The 14,310-nt window shown below is 49.7% G+C and overlaps 1 protein-coding gene across 1 annotated transcript in view; it reads left to right on the top strand.

Annotated features, from left to right (window-relative positions):
* Positions 1-14,310, top strand: part of COL13A1 (collagen type XIII alpha 1 chain) — an 84,016-nt gene that overhangs the window by 746 nt on the left and 68,960 nt on the right. The window contains exon 2 of the mRNA XM_035892549.1: positions 6,929-6,998. Coding sequence (XP_035748442.1) covers positions 6,929-6,998 — 70 coding nt within the window. The remainder of the gene's footprint in view (positions 1-6,928; positions 6,999-14,310) is intronic.

The raw sequence follows: 14,310 nt of genomic DNA, 5'->3' as shown, positions 1-14,310 counted from the left end.
CGGGCTGGCTTTGCTGCCATGCCCGCCCTGACCCCTTCCACAGCTCCTGGCTCAGGAAAATGAGACACACTGGTGCTGCCAGGATAGTTTCTGGTACTGCCGGAGCATCAGTGCAGAGCATATGGCTATGCTATGCCTGCTTGTGCCCCATCCAAACTCCACTGATGCCAGCGGGCTCTTCCTCTGAGGGTGATGGAGAGCTGCTGCTGAAGAAGCCTGAGCTTCAGCAGGTCAGTAAAGAGGGCACAAAAGTGCAGATTTTTGTTGCTGACACCTTTTACTTCACTGTGCTGATGCTGCTGGGCACTGCCTGGGCTCCTCTGCCCTGGGCAGGATGAGTATCCTGCAGGATTCTTTGCCTTGCCGGGGCTTTGAAGCAGTTCTGACACGCGTCAGGGAGCAGATGGTGGCTCACGTCTCTGAACTCTCCAGGCAGGTCCACACTGACCTGTTCCCACAGCTCTGGGGGAGGCTTGGGACTAAGATTTAGGGCTGGGGCTGTTTCTACCCACCTCTCCTTTTCTCTGTTTACTCCAGCCTTTGCATGAGGTAGGCTGCAGAGATCCCCAGGGCTAGCCCCAGAATGGTTTGTCTCTGAAAAAATCTTGTGTGCTGCTATTGCCAAATGAGGCGAGGAGTGGGATGATCAGAGTGGTGGCTATCGGTACCTGCCTTGGGGCAGTGCTGCCGGGGACCTGGGGACCTTTCCATGCTTTCTAGGAGCAGCGAAGGTCTGCCGTGAGGAGTTGAAACCTACAGCTGACAGGCTCTGCTACCGTTTATGGGTCTTGTGGGGGCAGTCCCTGGATTGACTGGGGTTTGCAGCCAAAAGCTATGAACCTAGAATTTGCAAACACCGTAGGAGCTGAGGGATGCGGTTTTGAGTGGCCCCTTGGATGAGAAATACGGGGAGAGACAGAGTCTATGGGGCAATACCCCACAGAGAAAGGCTTTTTGGGGAGGCAGAAGTGTTGCAAGTGGCTGGACCCGTGCCCTGTGGTTGCACCCTTGTGCAGGGACTCCTTCCCCACCACCAGGCAGGGGATAATGTGCAGCGTTCCCCTCGTCACTGCTGGCATGAGTCTCCTGGGAAGTCGCAGTTTATCTCTACCAAGTGATTTGAGATGTGCCACAGGATGCCTCCTGGGAGCCGTGCCCGGGGCCGGATGGCCCCTGGTGTCCTGCTGGCTCTGCTGGCTGCAGCACCTTTCTGCCTTTTTATAGCCTGGCTTAGCAAGGAAATGGGGCTCTCGTGATGCCCACGTGCCTGGCAGCACCCCTGTTTTCTGAGCAGCCCCTCCTGAGCCCCTGGGGGTGACCCCAGCACCCCCGCAGCCAGTGCAGGGAGCAGCCATGGGGACAGAAACCACTGCTTGAGGGCTAGGGTCCTGGGGAAGACCTTCCTCAGTTCCCGTCTGCTTCAGCTAAGCTCCTAAACTGGCTACTTCAGACCTCCACACCTCAGCCAGAGGCACTGGCGTGGGCCAAGCAGCTTGAGGTGCAGGGTGGGGGTCTGCTGGTGGACAGATGGTGGGGTGGCATATGGGGCTTTTGCTTAGGAAAGAAAAACAAATCCCCCTGGTCCTCCTTTTCATTAGGTCTGAAGTGGGGTTAAGTTGGATGGGTCCCCTGGACTGGCTGGTGAGGGACAAGGATGGAGAAAAACAGGAAAGATAAAGGGGAGCAGGGAAAGGATGGGAAAAGAAAAATGAGGAAAGCAGGAGAGAGTGCTGAGCAAGACTGGGAAAGAGGGGCTGCAGCCGGACTAGCTGTGACGGACGTGAAAGCGGGATATTCATCCCCCCCTGCTCAGACCCTTGCTGCCTCTCACTGCCACATCCTCGCAGAGTTTCCTGGTGTTTTGACCTTAATGGGTTTCACAGCTGCCAGCTCAGTGTTATCCATCACAAAATAAAATAGCAAAGCTTTAAAGAAACCCTGGCTTTGGAAAGAGCTGGCCTGAGCCAGGCAGGGGAGGTAGAGGTGAGGGGAGCCATGGGCACAGGAGCACATTTCTAGCTGCTCTGGTGGCTGTGACAATCAGCCGGAGGGACATGAAGAAGCAAAGTCTGTGAGGGCTGATAGAGGAGCTAGCTGTGGTTATGCTCAAAATCCGTACTCCTCCATGCTCCGAGCTGGAGTGTGTGATGCCCTCTAAACTGTGTCGCATTTGTGCCCAGGTGTGCCCTGCAGGTCCCCCGGGGGTCTGCGAGCAGCTCTGGGGACACTGTATGGATTGAACTGAACAGTGCAAAATGCCAAAATCCTGTTAGGTGCCATTCTTCTGGACAAGCAAAAATGAAGCAAACTGGCAGGGAGAGGAGCTAGGTTGGTTTGTTTAAAACGTTAATTTTAAGCCAGCTGGTGGGGATGTTTTCCTGGTCTCGGAGCACCCGTGGCTGGCTGTGGCAGTGTTTCCATCTCAGTTCAGGATGAGCAAGGAGAGGGCAGCAGATGCGTTCCCAGAAGCAGCCTGGCCAGTGCTGCTTCCCTCGCTACTGTGTGAACCTCTGCCTGGTGTCAGCGAATACCAGAGAGGAATTTTCTACCAGACACAAATTGACTAAGCTTTCCCACAAAAACGTTTGTGTGGAATGGGCCAGAGGCAGGTAGTTCAGGAAGAACTTCAGCTCTGCTTGGGAATTCCACTGCATTTATGGGGCATCAGAAATTCATACAAAGAGCACAAATAAACTCACTACTGGCATTTACAGGAACGGCAAAACTTTCCAAAGAAGAAAAACAAGGTCCTTTCCCATGCTGGGTAACATTTGGTACTATTTTACTTGCCAAAAGCTCGGCAGGGTGGAGAGCAGGATGGATTCCGTGCTGCTGCAAAAAATCCCCAGAATTTGTGTGCTTGTAGAGATTGTGTGTAACACAACAGCAGTTATATTGTAATGCCTGGGGGAAGATCAGCTGCCCCTCTGCACCGTGATGAGTGCGCTCAGCCTCTCGGGGGGATTGTGTTGAAGGTATTTGTTGTGTCTTTAGTGATGCTCAAGGGATTCAGGGGCTGTGCCGCGGGTGGGGAGGGAGCACTGATCCTCTCTGCTTTCCCAATAGGCTCATTTCCCTGGGACTGTCTCCTTATTTATGCAAGCAAAGGAGGGGACACCTGAAAACTCCCCTTCTCTCCCAACTTAAAGTTGGTTTTTTTTTTTTTTCCCTCCTATTGCTTCCATATCTCATAGCATGCTACTCGATTCTGCTTCCCAGGGTCAGCAAGATGCTCTAAGCATCCCCTGTCTCCATCTTTAGCTCGGTGTTTTCCACCCCAAAATCATGATTTTCTATATTTTTTTTTTTTTCAATTCCTCTGGTAGCCTTCCAGGTGCCTGCAATCCTTGAACCTAGATGGTGTTATTTCCAAACTTTTTGCTCTGTCTAGGAGAGCTTGCTGCTTGCTTTTGCTCTATGGTCCTGTGATTCCAGGAGCTGGGCCTTTAAGAAAAAACAGCTAAATTGGAGATAAAACAATGAGAGTTAACAAAACCACTGGCCCTTGAAATCCTCCTGATGGTTGTAATAGATTATCTATTTGAGACATGTTGCTTTTAGCTGTTGGAGATAGTGGTGGGAAATGATTTCACCTCCCCGGGTGACTGCAAACAACTACGCCTGCTAAAGAGCTATTAATCTGCCCCCTTGAAGAAGTGCCCTCTCTTTCACCTAATCTCAAGTGCCCATCCAATATAGACAGGCACTTGCAAGGTTTAGGAGGCCACAGCCATGGTCCTTTAATGTCAGAAGAGGTCTTGCTTTCACTGCTCTGTCCGCTCAAGCCAGCCCCGTCCTGTCACGCTAGCGGCGAGTTAACAAAACCCACGGGAAAAGCCCGTGCTAGCTTTATTGCCAGTTTCCAGCACATGTTTCGGCCCGACCCTCCTGCCCTTGCCCTCTTGCAGGCGGAGGGTTTTCCCCTTTCTTCTGCACTCAGGAATGTGTGGTGGCTCCCTGAATACATAGAGGTACGCATTCCCCACGTGGGAGCCGGTCAGCTGTGGTCCCAGTGCTGGCAAAGGCTTTTTCAGCCACTTTCATCTGTGTAGGGGGAAGGTGCAGCCGTTATGTCACTGGAAAACGTGACAGGCAAGAGCAAGCAGGCTATGCTGACAAGCTGATCCTCTCAGTAAGAAGTGTTTCCAGCATTTCTGCCAGGTCAAGAGGTAGCCAGTTGCTGCTCTGATGTTTCATGCTCTAGGTCTTCACCCCGGTGAAAAAGCAAACCCCAGATCCCAGAAAGGAGGTCGCAAACCCTGGATTCCCAGAGACCATGTTCTTTTATTTTTGCTTGCCAAAGTCAACCTTGCCCTAAAATTGAATGGTTTTTTGGGAATGGAAGTTTTGTCTTGGAAAGGCCAGTTTTAGAGGAAAGCCCTTTCTTTTTGCTCTCCTGAGCAAAGCCAGCTTCTCGTGTTGGACCAGGCGGTATTTTGCAGAGTGGTAATGAGGGAAGCAGAAAAGGCTGGGAATTCGTTTTGTTTCGCCATCTCAACCCAAAGTTGAACTGAGGTCTCCAGAAGCCAAGGATTTTTTCTGTTGCAGTCAATGTTTGTTTAATAGACTGTGCAGAAAACTGAACTTCAGGCGCTCCTAAATTCCTGGTAGGTTTTGCCTCCCACTGAAGGGGAGCAATCCCACGGCACCACTGCCCTTTGCACTCCCCAGGGACGCACAGAGCTCCTGGGCTCCAGGGAGGCACCGTGATGGCCGGAGATGGGGAAAATGCCCAATGCCAGCGAGTGCTGGATGGCCGGACGGTACCGGTGCTGGGGGCTGTGCTCCCAGTCCAGCCCACCCGAGGGGCCCCCATCCTTGAGAAGGTTATTTCAGTTGTCCCAGGTATTTCCACCGCCTGCAGGTAAAGTTGTGGGGAAATGCTGTCGTTCCTCTTCCTCTCCCAGTTGCACTCAAGTCCTGCTGGGTCATCACTTCTCCTGGTAAGTCTGGTTATGCTGTTCCTCAACTTGTGTGCTGGCAGAACAACCCAGCCAAGGCTTCTTGCAGCAAACCTGGACTATGTCTTCCCCCCGGGATGTTCCCCCTTGGCCCCTGGGGTGCCTCTGCACTTGGTGGGGCAGGGATCTGTTGCATGGTTCCTTGCAGATTCCTTTTCTATAAAGGGCCCTGCTGCAGCATGTCGGACCTTTGCTGGTTAGGAAATGACTTACTGCTCCTGCCTGTGTGAACCATCACCCCTTCCCTGTGCTAAGCCCGATTCCCCAATATGGGAACCCCACCCAAATGTGGCAGTCTCGTGTTCAGACATTTTGGTTGGCACATGTGTAGATGGAAAGGGGAATGCGTATGTCTACATACCAGCGCGACTGTCCAAATAAAGGCTCCGCTGTCCTATTTATGCCCATGTTTGACCATTAGCACAAAGTGTTCAAAGCCAGGCAGCGCTGTGGAGCAGAGCCATGCCATCTGGGGGTGGCAGCTAGATGCGAACCTGCCCAAATGCAGAGATTCGCATATCTGTGTTTTTAAACTGAGACAGTAAACACAGATAAAATGCTGTATGGGAACTGGCAATTCTCTTCACGTGAAACCCTCACCTCGCCCTGAGATCAAGTCAACTCACTATCAAAACATTTTAGTCTACCGTGCAAAAAAAAGCTCTGAAAATATTCAATTTCTAGTCAGTCACAACAACCCTTATTGATTTTGACTTGCAGTAAGGAAGCCAGTCAAATTTTTCACTTTCAAAGTGAAAAATGGAAGTGTTCCAGCCAGTTCTCCCTTTCCTCATCCTGGCAGAAATATGTCACTTTATTTTTTTTTTTCTCTCTCTAAAAGAAATTTCTCCCAAATTTTGATACCTTCTTGCAGGAAGGTGCTCACTTAGTTGTAAAAATCAAGTCATTTCTATATGATCCTGGGCATAGGCTTCTGTTGAGCCCAACATAAGGCGCTCTCTTTTGAAATGTTGTCCCTGGTTGTCAGGTAGGTCTGGCAATAAGAAGATGTAACTGGGATGAACAGTTGGGCTTGAGGGTTAGAAGGGAAGAGGGAGTGACTCCTTAGTGTAGGCACCCCAGTGGCTCAGGCTTCTCAAATCATCTCAAATCATTAACCAGGTGTGGTTCACAGGCATTAATGAATAACTTATTTGGATTGATTTGCATTTTCTTCACTAATTCACAGTTATTCTAATAAAGTCTATGGGGGGTGGTGTGGATGCTGTCCCTAAAGTGCATTTTGCTCAGTTCGTGGGTCAATTTTAATGACATTTCCAGTGAGGGAAGGTGCAGTAGCCTCAGGTGGACACTATTGCCTCTTTAAGAGATACACAGATGGGACCAGAGAGCAGGAGACTGACATGCTGGCACCACTAGAAAGCCAAAATCATCAGAAATGAGCACTTTGATGCAATTCCACCTTGTGGAAGCTCTTGATAGGTTTTGTCTTGTTCTGCACTTGGAGAGAGATTAAGCTTCACAGCCTCTGAAGGTTTTGGGAAATGCCATTGTTGTTTTCAGGCCACCTTCAGCTGCTATTTTTCAGTGGGACCCTTCTGTCTGTCCAGGTGTCTCCATGAGTATAAGGAGTCTGCCTCGGGGCGGGGAAGAGTACCTGCTTCAGATCTCCATCTGCTGAGTGGGTCTTCTGGGAAATGTGCCTTTCTCATGAGGACACAATCACCTCTTCATTCGCCACTGCTGGCTCTTGATTTTGTAATGCCTGTCAGGAGGACCACATTTGGAGGCCATTACGAAACTCCCTCAGCCTGCTTCCAATCAAATGCCACATTTCTAGTTAAAGACTATGAACTTTAATGCCTTTCTTCATTCCCAAACTGTTCTGCTCTGTCTTTCCCATCTCTACTCGGGCAGCACCCCCCAGTTCCTCTTTTCTAAGAATTTGAGGCTTTGGTTTCAATGGTACTAATGAATCCTTTTGCTCTTTTTTCCTCCCTTGGCAGAAATTAAAGTTCCACTTGCCGAGACATCGAGAAGTTCGAGACACGCACCAGCGATGCAACTGCCCGGCAGGTAGGGATCTGGGACAGCTAGCACTTTGGAAGGGCCTTTTTCGTCTACGTCTTGTTGAAGGCTTTTTTAATGCTGTGTAGTATATGAATGCAAAGTTATGCATGCTTGCCTAACAGCATGCTTGAGGTATAGGAAAGCAATACGCAGATGTGGGTAACAAGTCGGGTACATATGTAAATGCTAACTTTGCATATGACCGAAACAGCAGGAAAAGTGATAGACATCCAGGTAGACATCTGGATAGTCGATAAAGAGAGAAAGATACATCTAGAGGGCAAATATTCCCATTAATTTTAGACATTACTTTTGAAGTAGGCAGAATGGCTCTTGGGAGGTGTATCTTTCTTGGCTGATTTGAAAAGGTTTGAGACACGTAGGCTAGACCCAACACCAAAGCTGGACAGCTAAATTTTGGTGAGCCAAAATTCCTCTGGGGTGAGAAGATTTGAATTCCTTGGTGTTATACAACTATTTGAGGCATCTTGCGGAATAACAGCCTTCTGTTAGAAGCGGCCATTTATCAGGGGTTTGAATGAAGTGGTCACTCAAGGTCCTGCTCGTGTAACATACAGAAATATGATGGGATTGCTTAATTATGTTATGTTTTTAATCATGCTAATATCAAAAGGCTCTTTGAGACACATCTTCTGAAGTGGTTTCAATACAATAAGTGACAAACTGCTATGGAAAAAACATTTGTGAATGGCATTTCATTCCATTACTATGAATCATGCAGCCTTCCTCATTGTCTTTTGATGCATTTGACTGAGTAGAAAAAAAAATAGAGAAGTGCCAGCTACCACTCACATCCAAAGTCGGTGAAGTTTTGGGAGAGTTTGAATGTGTATATCCAAACTAAGTGGCTGAAGCTCATCTTGAGAAGAAAGAGGCAGGGAAAGTTGCGTCTGGATGAGCATCTGAAAGCAGCATTTTCATTTTCTATGGTTTCTCCTTTGGTTCTCTTTGCCCAGTGTGAGGTCTGTCACAGTGTCTGGGGGTATGCATACCAAAGTGTATTTAAGCATGGTCAACAGTGGTGGATGAATTGATGAAGGTGTCTCTCTTTGCTGTAGGTAATGTTGTCTTGTAATCAGTGTATTTAGACCTGTGTACAGACATAGGAGGTACAGTCTCTTGTCAGACTAAAATGGATTTGTAACGTTGCGGCTTGTAAAGGCAAGAGGTAAAGCTATACAGGTTTGTGATGGAAAAGAACTAAAATCCAGGATCCAGACTTGTAGAACACTGAAAAATGCATGATTTGACTAGTCCAGATCAGGACTGTTGGACTTTCTTTTTAGTCCCAGAAAGAAATAACAGGAACAATTTTGGTTTAAATTTAAAAGACAGTACAAATTAAATGTTTTCTAAGTATCTCTTCTCCAATGATCAGATCAAAATCAAGTTCAACCCTGTTTAATTTCAACCTTTTTCCCTTCAATGGGAACACAAATCATAGCACTACTCCATTTTCAAGTTCCTGCCTAGACTTGACATATAAATGCCATAAAACCACAGGAATGAATATCCTCCTGGTGTTTCTGAGCCAGCTTGGAGAAGGAAACTTAGAACTTGAATGTAAAGCAAAGAAAAAAAGAGATTCACTGATTTTTGAGGCCATCCGAATGTGACCCCCTGCGCCATGTGTGTCATAGATGAATCGCCCAAGAAGTTCAGCATCAAGATCGTAACACTTGGTTACAGATACTCACATCCCTTGTGAAGCCGTAGCAGCACTTGGTGCTGGGTTTCTCGTGATGCTTAGGTACCTGCTCATTCCGTTAAGCTCATAGTATTTCTGAAGGACAGCTTTGATTCAGGAGAATAATAATAATAAATGTCTCATAAAGGTTCAGGCTTCCTTTTCACCTGTCAAACTTGCTTGTCTGCATCAAATATCCTACAGATGCAGAAGCTATTTGTAAAAAATTTCCCCCACCCTGCAAGCTAACCCATTGAGGGAAACGAAGCTATGGTCCAAAGCTGACGATGTGGCAGGTGAAGTCTTGACTGGCTTTGGGCAGTGCAAAAATGATGGCACCTTCAGCCAGCCGTTGTCTCATCTCAGACCCTTTGCTCGGGGGTGTTTCCCGTTGGTCTCCAGGCTGATGCAATGCAGGCCACCTGAAAGCACTGTTGTGCTGTTTCAACATGGTATCTCTTCCAGCCCAAGACCTTGGGAATCCTTCTCCCCAATGCATTTTTTTCCCTTGTGTTTAAAACACCCTGAGGACCAGACAACGTGACCCTTGAGGGAGACCAAGGTGTTCAGAAGCACTGAGAAGCATCAAGGTGTTGCAACACTTGGTGCATGCCTGTTACGTCTCACTGGCCCACTCCACCTCCTATAAACTCATCATGTTCCTCACCAAAAATAAATGTTTATCAGAAGTGACATTTGAGTTCATCCCTGACTGTGAGCCAGGTCCCTGCATGGCAATGAAGGGGAAAAGGAAGACAAATTCATTTGCTGACCTGTTCAGTACGGATGTGGAGGTCCCAGGCAGGGTCACCCGTTGCCATAGAAGAGCTTCAAGACACAGGGGGTTGTAAACGTAAATGGTTTGGAAAAGCTGGGAATAGGGGAGCAAGATGCCTGTGAAGTGTGTGACTGTGCTGCGGCAGAGCACGTGTGATAAGGACCGTAGGAATAACACGGTCAGGAAAGCAGCGCGGCTGTATTTATAGCTAAAGGATAAGGAAATATAAGTTTCCTTTGGCTGGGAAGCTGCTACTTCAAATCACTTGGGCTGGGTGTGACTACCTGTGAGCGAGATGTTGCTCCTTGGCATTGTGTTTTTTGAGCTCAGAGGTCGTAACGGGTTTCTCCAGTGGGGAGAACACAACCCCTGAGGTTAGCACAATGTTCATGCGTAACTGATGACTTAATTCCCTTCGTCAAATAGACAACCTGTGTGATTCCTTCTGTCCCCGCTGTCTGCCAGACTGATCTGGGACAACATGGGTACAGGTTGGGAAAGGGCCCCGAAGCCTCAACAGCAGCAATGACTGTACCCAGCTATGCACCACCCCCAGACCCTGCGCCACACCGGGGCCAAGCGTGGACTGGGAGCTCAGCACAGGTTTTGATCCGAGGTCATTGCATGCTAGGATGAGACTTGGGGAGTTTTTCTAGGGCTGAGCAGATGCTGGCGGGACCGTGGGTCGCTCTAGGAGCGAGCCTCCCGCTGTGACTTCTGCTCAGGTGAGGGAAATGTTTCTTTTCCATATAGGATCTGGATGTGGCTGAGAGCTCGGGAGAGCTGCTTGGGGCTGGAGGATCCTCTCACAGCCAACTGACCTCCCTTCGTTTCTGCCACGTAATAACAAAATGCTGTGAGGGAAAAGCATTGTGTTTCAGGTTGACAGGGTGAAAACCTAAGCTTTCCCCGTCTAATCCAGACTCAGTTAGAGATCCAGACCCTGTCTGCCTGGACAGCCTCAAACAGCCAGGGATTACCACCAAAACCCCCTCCCACAGCCTTCCTAGCGGAGGTGGGCGCTTATGTATTTTATATACTGTGACTCTCTTTATTAGACCTTTCCCATCTTCCTCTCTTCAGCTCCTATTTTCACAGTCCCCACGTGGCTGTTTTTCACTCTGCTGGCTCTCCGCTCGAGTCTTCAATATCCCTTTAAAAAAACCAAAAAGCTGGCTCCTTTCCCTCTGCCCCCGCAATGCTTGTTTTGGTCCGGTTTCTCCCTGGGCAGGTTGGGAGCCCACAGTGCTGGAGGCGGTCAGCCATGCAAGCGGGGAAGCGGCTCGTAGGGATGCCGAATGGCTTTTCCATCCTTCCCCGTGGCAACGCTTGGGGGCAGAGGGAGGGAGCTGGGCTGCTGGAGGAGGCAGCTCCTGCCGGTGGCCTCCCAGGGACCGGGACTGGCGGTCAAAGGGAGGGTGCACAACCCCACCACAAACAAACGTGCCTTCTGCTGTTACAGGGGCTTGCAGCCTGGTGTGGGGCAGCTGCAAGGATGTTGGCATTGGCCAGGAACTGGAGTCCTCTCAGGAATATCTTTGAGGCTTTGCAGGGGAATGTCCCCATGGCTTTTCTTCTTGCACAAAACCTCGCCCGCGTCCCCTGTCTGCCCCAGCCTGGGGCACAGGGAAAGCTGCTTGGCCACTCTTTTCAGCTCCGATTGACCTTACAGAAATACCAGCAGGAGCTGCCACTACTCAAAAACGTCGCCGCTGTTTCCCTTCTTGCAGTGTGGTGTGCCAGAGCAAAGATGCGGTGGTGGCCCCAGTTGCATCCCGGGGCTGTGGGCCAGATGGTGGGCACGCTCAGTCCAGGCATCCTGGTCGCCCTCTGCTTGCCCCCTTGGCACAGCGGCAGCTGCTGGAGGAGGCCAGCAAGAAACGTCGTGGAGCTGCAGCGGGGCTTTGGCTCCCACCCAGGATGTGTCACCTAGAGCCGGCAGGGCCAGCTGGCAGGAGGCAGCAGCCCCGTGCTGCGGGGTGGGGGGGTGGCGGGGGGGATGGCTGCAGCAGGGCCAGACCCCTGGGCAGCGTGGGCTGGGCCCTGGCCCCGCAGCACCCAGGTAGGTTATTGCATCCAAGTGGATGCATCTGTTTCTCCCTTGGGATTCTGATCTCCTCTCCAAACACCTCTGAGGATGTGAGCCAAAAAGGGGGTCAGTACCCGAGTCCTGCCTGCACCCTAGCTGGGGTGCTACGCTTCTTTGCCAGCTTGTTTTCATGGCTTTTATGTTTTCTTGCTGTCATTTTTAATGCGATCCTTTATCAGCTTAGTGGGGCTGCTTGGACAGATCTGAGGACTCCTGTGAGATTAAAAGCCTGAACACACCGGTGAGCCCCGAGAGGTGGAGAAGGTATTTGGGATCCCTGGCATGGGGTGTGAGGGTATGGAAAGGTCACCCTGGCTATTTAAGTGGGGGCAGCCACGAGCCATGTCGGTGGCCCTGGCTCAGAGCCCCAAGGAACGTGAGGTGGGAGTGTGTAATGAAACACTCTGTCAAGAGGTGCATTGAACCTAGTTGAAATGCTACAGTTTTGTGTTTCACCCCTTTTCAGGACTGCAAGTCAGCACCGTTTTCTAGGCTGACTATGCAAAAGGTGTTTTCTGCTTTAAAAGTGTCTAAATGCAGCTTTTTGATAACCTCTAACCAAAAAAAATCAGAAAAAAAAGGACATTTGTCTCAAGCAGCCACCCCTTGCCAAAAGCTTTGAGCTGTCTGAATTGCCTTTTTTCCTTGAATGCACTGGCAAAGCCCTCGTGGCCGGCCTTGCCGGAGAGCTGAGCTCCGGAGGGAGCAGCACCTGGGCTGCCGCAGGCGGGCATCCAGCATCACCACAGCCAGAGCAGCGCGTTGCTGTGTCAGAAAAAAGCAACCACATCCCCACGGCACGGCACAGCTGGAAGAAAAACTGCAGCATAATCATTGCTTAAATACTTCTCCTCCTTTTCCCCCCGCTTTATAAGAAATCTCCCTGGGAATTCTATTATCCCCTGAAATTTAAATATATTCCCCCCATCCACATTTTTTGGGCCCTCCAGAGTATACACACACTTCAGCCTCAGAGGTTGCTCATGCGCCCTGGCCTGCTGGCTGTATTTTGGGTTGGGGTTTGTTTGGTTTAGACATACTGTTGTTTCATTTGTTTTGAAGATGCAAACCACACAATGAATTCCACGGATTCTGTGAGCAGTTAGGAATAGATGGGGATGAACAATTCAGGAAACAAACAAACAAACAGTTTGTTTGGTCGCTTAACTCTCTTTCTCTGAACACGTAGGCAGCTGTGCTCTTGCACAACTGCCCGGAGCGGCTTGAGGAGTCACCCCTGCCTTGGCTTTTGTCACCTGGAGGTTGCCACATCCGTGGCTGAAGGATGGTAAGAGGGAGCAAGGATGCTCCTTATCGCTCTAAGCATCAACTCATCCGGCTTAGTCTGCATTTGGGATTTAAACTGATTTTATTAAGGAGTATTTAATTGATTTTTAATGAACCTGCTGTTGTTGCCACAGTGCAGACTAGGAGGGCTTGTGTAAGTCGTTAATACAGCTGTGAGTGCTGCCTGGGCTGCAAAATGGCTGAAGAGGCTAGCACATCTTTATGGTACTACCATCCCAATAGAGTTAGGAAGGCGAAAACCTCTGCCTTTTCCCTCTTTATCCAAAATGTGGTTAGAAACAGTCAATGCATTAAAAAGGGAAGACGCTGAGGCATGATGATGGGCACAAGTGCTCTGCAAGAGGGTGCCCTGTTTTATTTACACCCATCTGCTTGATTGTATAATTCCCTCCTGCCATGTTCAGGCCTCTCTCCTGGATGCCCCAGGGCTCCTCTCTTTGCCCTTTAATGTGCTTTCTTATTTTAAACTTTTTATTTTAAGCTTTTTTATTTTAAACTGGCTGAAAGGTGAAAGGAAATTCGCCCAAAGACACAGAATTGCTGCAGGCTGAGCTCTCCCCAAAGGTGCAACGAGGTGAATATTTGTGTCCAGGTGTGTATGAGTCCTGGTGGCAAAAGCACTAATGTTAATGGTGCTTGCATGTTGTATCCCAAATGATACATCCCAGCCCTGGATAAGCCTCAGCTGTCCAGTACAGCCATCCTCCATTCAAAAAATAGGGATAAACTAACCTCTTCCCCAGGCAAGGGCACGGTGCAGAGAAAGAAGTTGAGGATTAAATGTGCAGGGAAGACTTTTTGGAAGAGATTTTTGGAGGGAGGAACTCTTCCCCAGGCAAGGGCACGGTGCAGAGAAAGATGTCGAGGATTAAATGTGCAGGGAAGACAGAGATTTTTGGAGGGAGGAATGGATGCACAGCACTGCACAGGAGCAGATACCCGCTGTGGCGGGCTCCAGCGTGAAGCACAGATTGATGCAGGAGAAGAGCATTGTGGCTGTGCCAATTTTTACCCGACAACGGTCCCACCATGATCTTTATTATCCCTGCCAGGCTGCATCCGAATAACAGGTCTAGAGGCAAATGGCACCCCCCACGCAGACCGGGGCCCGGCAGGTTGCCCGTGGGGTGCCCGGGCTGCATCTTGAGGGCTGCAGCAGGGAGCTTCTGCATATTTGACGGGTTTGTGTACAGATGTTTGGTAGAAGTGTTTACACCATTGCGTGCCTGTGCTTACAATGTATATGGTACATATGGGCATAAATCAGCGCCTTGACAAAGCAAGGCAAAACCATCCCAGCTGGCTGGGGAAACCCGAAAAGCGCGTTGGGCTGCTACTGTACAGCAATGGCTTTGATTCAGTGTGAACGCGCTACCGGGGTGGAGGATTTTTCCCAGGCCTGGGCTGTGTGCACATGGCCGGGCTGGTTTGCGTC

This window comes from Egretta garzetta, unplaced genomic scaffold (genome assembly GCF_000687185.1).
Source record: "Egretta garzetta isolate BGI_Z169 unplaced genomic scaffold, ASM68718v1 scaffold204, whole genome shotgun sequence".
In the NCBI taxonomy this organism is placed as follows: Eukaryota; Metazoa; Chordata; class Aves; order Pelecaniformes; family Ardeidae; genus Egretta; species Egretta garzetta.
This window is presented reverse-complemented; position numbering and strand designations above follow the sequence as displayed.